This window comes from Hippoglossus stenolepis, chromosome 6, assembly GCF_022539355.2.
Source record: "Hippoglossus stenolepis isolate QCI-W04-F060 chromosome 6, HSTE1.2, whole genome shotgun sequence".
Classification (NCBI taxonomy): domain Eukaryota; kingdom Metazoa; phylum Chordata; class Actinopteri; order Pleuronectiformes; family Pleuronectidae; genus Hippoglossus; species Hippoglossus stenolepis.
This window is the reverse complement of record NC_061488.1, coordinates 261,566-274,065: the sequence shown is the minus strand read 5'-3', so window position 1 is coordinate 274,065 and position 12,500 is coordinate 261,566. Positions and strand designations below refer to the sequence as shown.

Below are 12,500 nucleotides of genomic sequence, written 5' to 3'. Positions count from 1 at the left end.
CGTCACTTTTCATTCAGTCTGATGAGGTTTGGATTGATTCTGACAAGCAGGGTTATTAAAATACCATAACGTCATATCCCCAAACGTCCATAACGCTGCTGAGAATAGAGCTTGACAACTGCTCATGTGTGAGGGTTGGAGGTGGAATGATATTGCAGAGAACGAGTGGGAGGAGAGAAGAGGAGGGAGGACAAAATCCCAGAGTAAATTTTAAATGTTTGTTTTACACTTTTACCCCTAACCCCCAAAACACGCTGTGATGATCTTTAAATGTAGAAATAAACGTGTTTGTCTCAGTTGCTCTGCTCTTATTTACATTTATACGACGGCTCGTTCTCTTCCTGCTGCTCTCGTCTCTACACCGACAGCGCAATGCATGGTGGGAGATATTAGTTAGTGACCATCGGTTGCACACTATTTTTCAAAATGCATTGTGGGAAACAATGAGTTCACTGTATAGGGGGAATAAAATCATCATACCTTCAGAAAACCACTACACCTCATGTGATTAATGGAGATTTCAGTACAAGGAGCTGTCGTCTGTTCCTGAGCCGAGCAGCAGATGCTCCTGATGGTTTCACTGGGGAGACATGAATGGGAGCCAGTAATGTTATTGGTTGTCTTTGTGTTTGTTTTATGAAGAAACTGTGAAAGGAAACCTATGAATGAGCCACTCTGAGGGTAGAGGAAGAAGTATTTCATTTCAGTGAGATTTGGGATGAACTGGAGCCGGCACATCGGTTTTGTCAGATCTGATACGAAAGCGGATTTCTACAGAACATAACTAAAGCCTTCTAATACCTATATAAAATACATCGCCTCCCTGTATTTCAATTTAACTTCATCCCTAATGTTCGGGTTAACTGAGTCTGGAAATTAAAAAAATGCCTTAAAAAGTGGCATGTGTATGCATATATATATATATATATATATATATATGCATTAGGAACATCTTTATGATTTGTAAAGTGCGACCTATATAAAAAGCTTGATCGACACTGTAATCCTGCAACTCCCCTTATGACTGTATCATTTGAGCACCAGTATTTTATTCTTTTGTTAAATCACTCTGCAGTTCTGTAAATACATTAATAAATAAAAAAGTGCACAAGCAGCAGAAATACAAATGAATTAAAAGGAAAGAGAACATGTTTCAGACCAAAGCAGAGTTAACTGACTGCAACACTGGAAATGTCCTTCACGTCCACTCACACTATGAAGGACAGAACGAAGCAGGAGGTGATTGTATCAAACACTCATCTTTAATTTTCTACCTATGATGTGAGCAGCTCTGAAAAGTCCTGAACTTCCTTTGATTGAAGTGCATCACAATTATGCAGCGTACATAAATACAAATTCCAGATGAGAAACTTCACGGACCAGAGTTTAATGACCTCAACCATCTTCGAATTAATAAAATCAGCCGAGTCTCAAATGTCCTCAGACTTTATAAACTGAGTGAGTGTGAAGCCGTGAACAAGGAGACGCAGTGGATCACTTTCGGAGTTGGTGAAAAAGCACTTGTGACCCATGTTGCTCCAGGTTACTTTCTGACACTGTCTCCAACAAATGAGCACTCGGTCTCAGAAGTTTAATATCTTACAAAGCTCGGGGGAACTCGGGTAATTACATAGAAGCACACTGAGCCTCAGCAGGAAAGCTTCCCTCTATAGTTTCTACTTTACCAGCTCCTTATTTCTGGATTTCTTTGACATCAAATCAGAAAAAAATTCAGCTGAGTCCTCTTGAACTTTGATCACTGGACTCATACGTCCGAGTTCCAACCTTCAGCCTCAGGTCTGTGAAGGGAAACTGTTGCCAGACCTGCAAACCTGCCAATCTGATGATGTAACTGCTCGACCACTTTCTACTGTTGGATGTTATGGTGACGATTTCACCGCCAGTCAGACACCACGAGGTGCAAAGGACAGGATGAGCCAACAAGCTGTGTCCAATGTCGGGGTCGTCTCCTTTGGTGGAAGACGGCCTCCTCACAACTCGAATGAGACGGACCGTCATCGAAGGACTGGTCCTTGTTGCTGTTGCCCAGCAACAGAGCAGCAGTTGGACAGAGAAAGTTTCAATGCCACTTGGGTTTTTAACATGTTCACTGTTCGCTGTTCATTTGAGTGGAGGCTTGACACTGAAGCAGTGGATGTCTCGCTGTACAATGATTATATAAATATATTAATACAATGATTCCTGGGATAGGATCCATCGCCTTTCTTTCCCAGTGATGAAGAGACACATTTGTTAGCTGCATTTGAAGGAGCTTTTGAAATGGGACAGTCTAGTCACTGCTGCAGTATAATTATATTATAATTCTAAGTATATTATAAACAACACCTTCTCCATGTTAGTGGATGGGACAGGGACAGCTGGCGTAAGACTTTAAAGTTACAAACATGGAGACAAACATCAGAATCAGGAGAAGTGACTGAACCAGAAGCCTCTTGTTTGATCAGCAGTGTGATGATGGTTCTGCTGGAAGTCAAGAGACCAACACACAACCTGCTGCTGACAATACTTTGAGTTATAGCTGAAGTAAAACTTTAACAATTACACGTAAAAAACAAACAAGACTATTAACACTTGGATTGGTGAAGTGTTGGAGAAGGTTTCATACACCAGACATTTTACTTCAGGGTTCACAGTGACCGTCAGAGATTTAAACGTGCTCACAAAACTACCAACAAACAAACCTACATATAAAATATTATGGAACACGATTCCTGTGACATCATGGAAATGTCCAGCATCTGATGCGATAGCACGATCAGCAGCTCTCGGGCAGGTTTGATTCTGACCTCACACCAGCTTCATTTCATACGTAGTCTGCTGCGAAGAAATCTGTGTTGAAGCTGCAGCTCTTCATGTTGTTGTTGTTTTCAGGGAACGCAGCATGACTCCCTCGAGACAAAGCGCCAGGAAAGACGAGTGCAATTAAATCCACAAACCCTCCAACGCAAGAAGCCGCTGCACAGGACCACACAATCCGTGTGCAGACACACACAGACACATGCACATCATGTGCACAATACAGGCTGCACACACAGACACACACACACACAGCTCTCTTGCCTTTTCTTCTCTATAAGGTCAATAAACACCATTTTTCAGAATGAGGGGGTCGAGAAGAAAGAGAAAATAAAGGATGAAATAGAAGAAGACGTGGTTTGAGAGGAAAGCAGAAATATGAGAAGATGAATTATGTAGAAATTATTAAAGGATGTAGAGCATAAAGGAGGAAAATAGAGAAAATGCAGGAAAGAAAGCTTCAGTGAAACAAAAGACAAGCAGCAGCTTTTCAACGATTCCTGTGGTGGAGTTCTGGATCGTTCAGGTTCATTTGTTCAGGAAATCCAGAGCAGGTGTGTGTTTGTAAAAGATGTGTGTGTGGATGTTGGCTTTTCTCTGAGCTTTAATTAAAGGGTTTCCTTTAATCACTTTCTGAGTATTGTGTGTGTGTGTTTGCATTTTAATTAAAAAGTAGCCGTGTGTCTTACTGTAATTAGCAAAGACTGAACGTGCTTCTTAATGACGTCGGTGCCACGAGTACTCAGTACAGTATTAATGTAGTAATGATAGTACTCAGGGCCAACACTGCAGCTTGTGTGACCCCATCACATTATGTAGTTCATGTCATAATGCAAATGTTACAGTTTGCTTGAATTATGTTGAATTCACTTTATATTTATTGAACAGAAAACACCAGAACATGTGAAAATGTTTTATTTCTTTCAAAAGTCATTTGTACAAAGCTGCACTCATATTTATAATTCAAAAAGAAGTTTTTCAAATCTGAACCATTGAGACTTTGACTCTGACTTTTATTTCGTGAACTTGAGAACTTTGGACTGAATTCAGCTGCACATCACTTCTTTATTCTGTCATTTCCTCCCTAACCCTAACCCTACAACAAACTGCTGCAGCCTGAGGGCGACATGTTGTGTTGTATTGTTGCCTCTATGTTGTTGTATGTTATAGAATCCTTCTTGTTCTTTTTGAAGAACATTTCAACATTACTTTAACATGATGGAGGCTGATGCCTTATGACGTGTGGACATTATTTCATGTGACCTCGAGGAGGATGTGAGGCTGAGAACAAGAAATGACAGAATCATCAGCTGCTCGTTTGATGATGTAACAAATGGTTCAAAGTCTAAAACCCTAACAGGTTATAATATTCATGAAATGTTACAAAATGACAGATTAGAGAAAGGTAATTCAAATAAAAACATTTGTTCCAGGGGAATCTGGCATGTGCACGTCACATGACTGCAACATCACAGGTTTGAATCCTGGCATCAAAAAAGTAAAGTTTCAAAAGAAATAGATTTCCATTAGTTTATCAAAGAATGTGCTCATGTTCACACTGAATGTTAAAGTGATGACACTGATTTCACAGCAGCCACTTCTTCATATTGTGGGTGAAATAAGATTGTTTCTGTATTAGAGATGAAACAGTGTCAACATTTCTTTCACCATAAGAAAATCTGTATTATTCTTGTTTTGTTAAACTGGCTGTAATTAAATTACTGATACACAAACTACAACTTGTTATGTTATGTGCAGACGTTGGCCAAATCTAAAATGTCAGAGCCACCGAGGTGACATGCTGTGCACCTCCCACCAGGTCCAATTAACTTCCAATGAAGGACTTTACGTTACGATATCATGTGGAAAACGACCTAATCTCTGCAGCAGGTTCCCTGAATGATGTGAAAACACAGGAACCTCTTTCAGCGTCGCTAACAAAGTGCAGCGGCACCGTGAACAAAGACACGATCCACTCCTCTGCACTAACAAGGCAGACTAACAAGTCCCCCTGCGCCCTGACAGCTTCATTAACTAAACTCAATTGTCTGGACCATGTTTACCCTGAAGAGGAGCGAGACGAGCACAGACTGAAAAGAATGATGTGAAAACTGGCCAGACAGAGACTGCAGAGGTGGAGAGGGGGAGACAAGATAAGAAAAGAATGGGAGTGGAGGAGACTGTTTGCTGCTGTTATCTACATCGTTTCCCCGTCAAGCTCAAGGGCAGAGGGAAGAGAACCCAGCTAAACAAAACAACAACGTAGAAACTGAAATGAAGCATCGCGTTAGTTCATGCAGGACACGGAGTCGTGTGCTCAGCTGTCATCAGCCGTCAGCTGCTGACAGGTGTACGGGTGCCCGTCAGTCACCCACCAATCACAGCCCATTCTCTCAACAAGCGTTCCCTTTAAATACGACCTCCTCCTCACTGATCCCTGCTCGGCTACACTGCCTCTCACGCCCTGCTGCCGGCCACTTGCCTCCACCCCCCCAGCCTCCACCTTTTAGCACTGAGTCCAAACACGTCGTGGTAAACGATTTTCATCTTGAACAAATGTATCTTGCCTGCTACGCCCACCGGGGGGTTCTGCAGGTGTTCCCTGTTTTATCTTAGCATGTTGCTAGGCTAATCCAGGGAACTTCCACAGAATGGAGCCACCGCACCGAGCACAGCTGGATTCATGTTGTGCAACAACTGGCTAAATCATGACCGATGTGTTTAATGACCTGTTACGTCCCCTGAACCCTGTGTACCTGGTTTCTGTGATGTGAACGTGATCACGTGAATGAGGGAATCGAACCTTTACTGACGTCGGCTTCATCGAAGACGACAGCAGGAGGCAGATGGTTCTATTGACTCAGAAATACTGTCAGTGTTAGAAAATATAATTATATGTGGACGGAAGTTCTCCTGACGGAGGAACACAAGGTTCTTGCATGAATTCTTAGATGCATGCACGTGCACGTGCACACTCACACACAGTCTAGTAAACATGCAGTAAATGGACACTCACACAGACGCTATTAACCGTGTAGGCTCAGCTCACACCCACAGATCTCACACAACTGAAGTGACAGGTACACACACACACACACACACACACACACACACACACACACACACACACACACACACACACACACACACACACCACACACACACACAAACACACACACACCTACACACACACACACACACACACACACACACACACACACACACACACACACACCACACACACACACACACACACACAACACACACCACACCTACACACACACACACACCTACACACACACACACACACACACTCACACCTACACACACACACACACACACACACACACACACCTACACACACACACACACCTACACACACACACAACACACACACACACTCACACACACACACTCACACACCTACACACACACCTACACACACACACACCTACACACACACTCACACCTACACACACACACACACACTTACACACACACACTCACACACACACACACTCACACACCTACACACACACCTACACACACACACACATACACCTACACACACACTCACACACCTACACACACACACACACACTTACACACACACACACACCACACACACACACTCACACACCTACACACACACCTACACACACACACACACACACACTACACACCTACACACACACACACACTTAACACACACACTCACACACACACACACTACACACACACACACCTACACACACACACACACATACACCTACACACACACTCACACACCTACACACACACACACACACTTACACACACACACACACACTACACACACACACCTACACACACACACACACCTACACACACACTCACACACCTACACACACACACACACACACACACACACACACACTCACACACACACACACACACACTAACACACCTACACACACACTACACACACACACACACACCTACACACACACACACACACACACACACACCTACACACACACACACACACACACACACACACACACACACACACAAACACACACACACACACACACACACACACCTACACACACACCTACACACACACACACACACACACACACACACACACACACACACACACACACACACACACACACACACACACACACACACACACACACACACACACACACACACACACACACACACACACACACACACACACACACACACACACACACACACACACACACACACACACACACACACACAGTTTTGTGCAGCCAAAAAGTCTCGAACCAAAAGATTTGGCAGTTTTAATGAATTAGGGTTAACCCTAACCCCAAGATTATATATATTATTATATTAATGACATTACACAGAAAAATGATGTTGAGGGGAAACAGCATTTAAATCTCTCCAGACTCCTAATGACTCCTGCTCCTCTTGAGTGTCGGCTGTATTCGAGAGACAGATTTCTGTGGTGACGCTGTTTGCTCCAGTGGACACGATGATACCAAACGTCTTCCCACAGGCACTTGGGACGTGGACAGACAAACCTTCAGCACTGTGGCTGCTTCTGACTGATCCCTGGCCAGTTGGTCTTCGGACGCTGTCACTCAGCCGCGCTGCGTTGCCAGGAAACAGGTGACAGAGGAATAGACCATTAGACCTGCCGTCAACCGGAGTGTAACCCCCCCGCTCGCCCTCACGTTCCTGTTGTCACAGTAACAATCGCTTTACGCTACAGGAGAGATTCTGCTACAGATACTGAAGGAAACACCACATGAATATTAACATAATATGCGTTAATCACTTATTTATCTGGACTAACGTGATGTAAACCATTTTAGATTTGAATGCCTTCATTAATGAGATAATAAAGCACGAGTGTGAGATTATATAGCATTTTTTAATGCTGTTTAACTGATCGACTTACATCTGAAATTCCACATGTTACAAAACAAAACAGCTTCAGTCATTGTGAATAGATTAAATAAGAGTATTTACATATTTAGAGCCAATATTTTACTGAGGATCGTTTCAAACTGAGAAATTGTCACCATCACGTCTGACAGCTGACAAATATATATTAATATCACTATATATAATAATATTACTAATAATATTCCTCATAAAAGGTAAACGGTTTGGTCACGTGTGTGTGTGTGTGTGTGTGTGTGTGTGTGTGTGTGTGTGTGTGTGTGTGTGTGTGTGTGTGTGTGTGTGTGTGTGTGTGTGTGTTTGTACCACTGTGGTGAGTCAATTTCCTGCTAACTGGCTTCGTCTCGTGGGACCTGTGCGTCACTATGGCAACAGCCGGAGACAAAGATCATTGGTTGTTGGGTTTTACTATGTTGACTCTTATAATGTGTGTTTATCACACTGTAAAATGTCAAAGTGTGAATCCTGATTAACTGAGACTTCAATTTGAATATGAAGGTGGAGTTAGAGGTGGAGGACAGGGGGGCCTGACCAGGTTATGACCCCAGCTGGTATCTGATGACTGGTGTATGTGTTGATGGACCTTCTTCTGTCCATCAGCTGACTTGCAGGACTTGCTGTGTGTAGGTATCTGGCTGTTGTCGACTTCCTCTGTGGCCTCTTCATGGTTCTGTTGGCCTCTGGCATCCCAAGGTATTTGTAGCTGTGCTGAACATCTGCTAAGTTTCCCTCTGGTGGGTTCATCCCTTCAGTTCTGACCATGTCCTCTGTTTGACACCGTCCAACCGCACTTGTCTCGTCCGAATGACGAAGTTGTTGCTGTAGTTTCTGGTGGATCAGTGAGTCGATGTCACTCTTAGCACACAGCTTGATGTCATCCATCAGAGGAGGAGGCTGATCTGAAGCTTCTCCCTGTGAAGATCAGGGGGTTCAGGTCTATGTAGAGCAGCTGCTGGGTCAGAGCATCTACTTGGTTTTTACACTCATTTGAAAACTTGAACTCAAACAAGATCTGCTCTTGAAGGACATTTTTTACATTGAACGCATGTCGGAGGGGGAGAGAGGAAGAGGAAGAGCAGAGGACAAACAGGAGAGAGACAGGAGGGGGGTGCGTCACAAGGAGGGAGAAGAGGAGGAATAGGAGATCGAAGGAAGAGAGGAATAAAGGAAATGGTAGATATGGAGGGAGCAGGTGAAAGGGAGGACAAAGGCTGTGGGAGAGATAAGAGCGTGTTCGTCAGGTTTGTGTGTTTCAGTTCTCACACATCTTCCTGTCTCTCTTCCATTAAGCAGAGTAAACACTGATTCCACTGATTTCCATTCAGAAATGGACGGAGGAGATGTGTGTGTGTGCATATTCATCGTCTCTGCAGCACCTCCCCTTTCTCTCAACACATGTAAACTCACAAACACCAAACTAACACGCCTGAAAACACACATCACGTGACCCACACATGCACTGAGCATGTGCATCCTGTGTAAACACCACTCAGGCTGAGAGGCAGTTCATGCTTTAAAGCAGCAGACAAATCTCTCCTTTTATAAAGAGATGAAAATGAATTTTCTCTGTCAGTCTCTGTGTCCGATGAAGTGTTTTCATGTAAAAACAAAGTGTATCAGTGTGTTGAGCCCTGACGATGTCATAGCGCTGGACAATACCCACAATCCTTCAATCCTTCTTCATATTTCAAAGTTTCCTGCTGAATATTGGAGATAAACTCTGGTTTCGAATAACTTCAGAGTCTTTTTAACTGATCTCAGTTCAGCTTCACTCTTCACCTGGAGCTGGTTGTAACAGTTGAAGCTGACTCTCAGTCAGTTCTTCTCACAGGAGATGGAACCCACTCAGCAGAGTCACAGAGAACAGACGCTCAGGGAGAGAAGGAGGAAACTTTCTCATGTTCACACTAAACATCAGACTGATGATTTAAAAGTTAAATAGTGTTGATTTAACAACTCATTGTTAAGTCATTTAAATTTTCTGTCCTGCTCTTCACCATTTAAAACAAAATTTTAAAAAATGATTTGACTTTAACCTGTTAGAAACTCACAGTATTTATGTATTTCACAAATACTGAATATTCTACAAGAGCATATTAAAAAAAGAGAAGCAGGAAATGTGACTTTGTCTCACAGATCATTGTCTCTGACAGTTTTTCTATGGTGATGAGAAAATGATCCGACCATTGCAGCTCAGACACTTGACATTTCAAAGAGTGGTTGTTTGCTGCTGCTCCGGTAAGAAGCTCTTCACCCTCACGTTGCTCCAGATAAAAGCATCTCAGGTGTCAGAGTCTCAACTGACACGGGAAATCGCTTTTTGTGATCGTACAACAAAATAATTACCCACTCAGCTCCGAGCATCACGTCCCACAGCAGCAATTACTGATATAAATTTATACTGTGCATGTTTTTCTACGTCATGGTGTTGTGGATAAAAGTCTAATAACTGTCATGACTTTCTGTTACTTTAGATTCTGACACAGTTTGTTATTCTGAACATTTTATGTTAAACTTGGTGAGTGAATAACTTTAATCTAGAAAGAAATAAGGACGTCCACACTCTTCAGTTTAGTCTGAAGCTAAATATCAGGTGTGAAAGGTTCCTCAGACCAACGCACAACATGTAGTCCAGAAGAAGAGGTCTGGGTCTGGATCAAACTGAACCAGGGCTCTGTTCGTTTCAGAGTGAAGACATTTGCAAAGACTGAGTTTTAAAGTGAGGGAGCGACGGGGGGGGGAATAAAATGAATGTGTATATACATATATATACTGTATATATATATATATACACATATGAGGAGCACTCATGCTGCTCTAATGTATTTCTGTCATAGTTCAGACACAACCGTGCAATTAGGACAACATGTGCGTCACTAAACAACACACTCTTATCACAGCTGGAGCTGCGTTAATGTTTTACTGACGCCTCCATCACCAATTATTGTTTTCCTGTCGTCCTCAATGTCGTCTGTCATTTTTAAAATGGGTGAAGTGAACGGGTTCATCGTAGAAATGATTTTAAATCTGTGTTCCTCAGGCTCAATCATTTCTTATTCTGGTGAATAAATACAAACTGAGTTAAATGTTCAGTGTCTATAACTGTTACAGCCCCAAGAATAACGATCAGCAGATACAAATACATAACATAATCATCACATGTGGAGGGAATTTATTAATAACAATCAAAAACCCATCAAAGTCCTTAATGATGCAAAAAGAGATGAGATCCCAGAGCTTCCCTCTACACTAGAAATAAAGGATCCAAGCCTAGATCTGAAAACAGGATTACTGAGAACAGTCTCCACTCAAACTAAAATAACAAACTAAATTAAGGACAACAGTGTTTATATATATCTATAGATCTAAAAAAGGGACACTTCCTACTTCCTGTAGACGCGCAGTTCTCTCTCTGCTGCCTAAGAAGGGAGATCTCAGCCTTTTAAAGAACTGGAGACCAGTGGCCCTTCTATGCACAGACTACAAGATCCTCAGCATCGCCATCGAGCCTCTTCTGTGCAGGTTGAGGAGCAGGCTGAGGGGTCTCTCTCTGCCGGGGCTGGCTCACAACCCTCCTGTGGTCGTCTCAGCTTATGCTGACGACGTTAATGTTTTTATCCATGACCAGCATGATGTCCAGCAACTAAAGGAAAGTCTGGTTTGTTATTTGTTACCCTAACCCTCTTCAGCCAGAGTCAACTGGGAGAAGAGTGAGGGGTTTTTAATGGGTCAGTGGAGCCCCCCCCTGCCTCGGCCGATGATGGTTCCGCTGCTTCACACCGGGGCCCCCGCCTGCCTTGTGTGGTGATGGGTCCGCTGCTTCCGCACCGGGCCCCGCCGGCCTCGGCCGGTGATGGGTCCGCTGCTTCCACACCGGGCCCCCTGCCTCTGTGGTGATGGGTCCGCTGCTTCCGCACCGGCCCCGCCTGCCTCGTGTGGTGATGGGTCCGCTGCTTCCGCACTGGGCCCCGCCTGCCTCGGCCGATGATGGTTCCGCTGCTTCCACACCGGCCCCCGCCTGCCTCGTGGTGATGGGTCCGCTGCTTCCGCACCGGGCCCCACCTGCCTCGGCGGTGATGGGTCCGCTGCTTCCGCACTGGGGCCCCCACCTGCCTCGGCCGATGATGGTTCCGCTGCTTCCACACCAGGCCCCGCCTGCCTCGTGGTGATGGGTCTGCTGCTTCCGCACTGGGCCCCGCCGTCGGCCGATGATGGTTCCGCTGCTTCCACACCGGGGCCCCCGCCTGCCTCGTGTGGTGATGGGTCCGCTGCTTCCGCACTGGGCCCCCGCCGGCCTCGTGGTGATGGGTCCGCTGCTTCCGCACCGGGCCCCCACCTGCCTCGGCGGTGATGGTTCCGCTGCTTCCACACCGGGGCCCCCGCCTGCCTCGGCCGGTGATGGGTCCGCTGCTTCCGCACCGGGGCCCCCACCTGCCTCGGTGGTGATGGGTCCGCTGCTTCCACACCGGGCCCCCACCTGCCTCGTGTGTGATGGGTCCGCTGCTTCCACACGGGGCCCCACCTGCCTCGCGTGGTGATGGGTCCGCTGCTTCCGCACTGGGCCCCACCGGCCTCGGCCGGTGATGGTTCCGCTGCTTCCACACCGGGGCCCCCGCCTGCCTCGGTGGTGATGGGTCCGCTGCTTCCGCACCGGGGCCCCCACCTGCCTCGGCCGGTGATGGCTCCGCTGCTTCCACACCGGGGCCCCCGCCTGCCTTGGCGTGATGGGTCCGCTGCTT

The 12,500-nt window shown here is 45.3% G+C and overlaps 1 protein-coding gene across 1 annotated transcript in view; it reads right to left on the bottom strand.

The window, feature by feature from the left end:
* Window positions 1-11,535: 11,535 nt before the first annotated feature.
* LOC124851936 (collagen alpha-1(I) chain-like) overlaps window positions 11,536-12,500 on the bottom strand; it is a 2,130-nt gene continuing 1,165 nt past the window's right edge. The window contains exon 1 of the mRNA XM_047340136.1: window positions 11,536-12,500. This exon is cut by the window's right edge and continues 1,165 nt beyond it. Within this exon, the coding sequence (XP_047196092.1) occupies window positions 11,536-12,500 (965 nt within the window).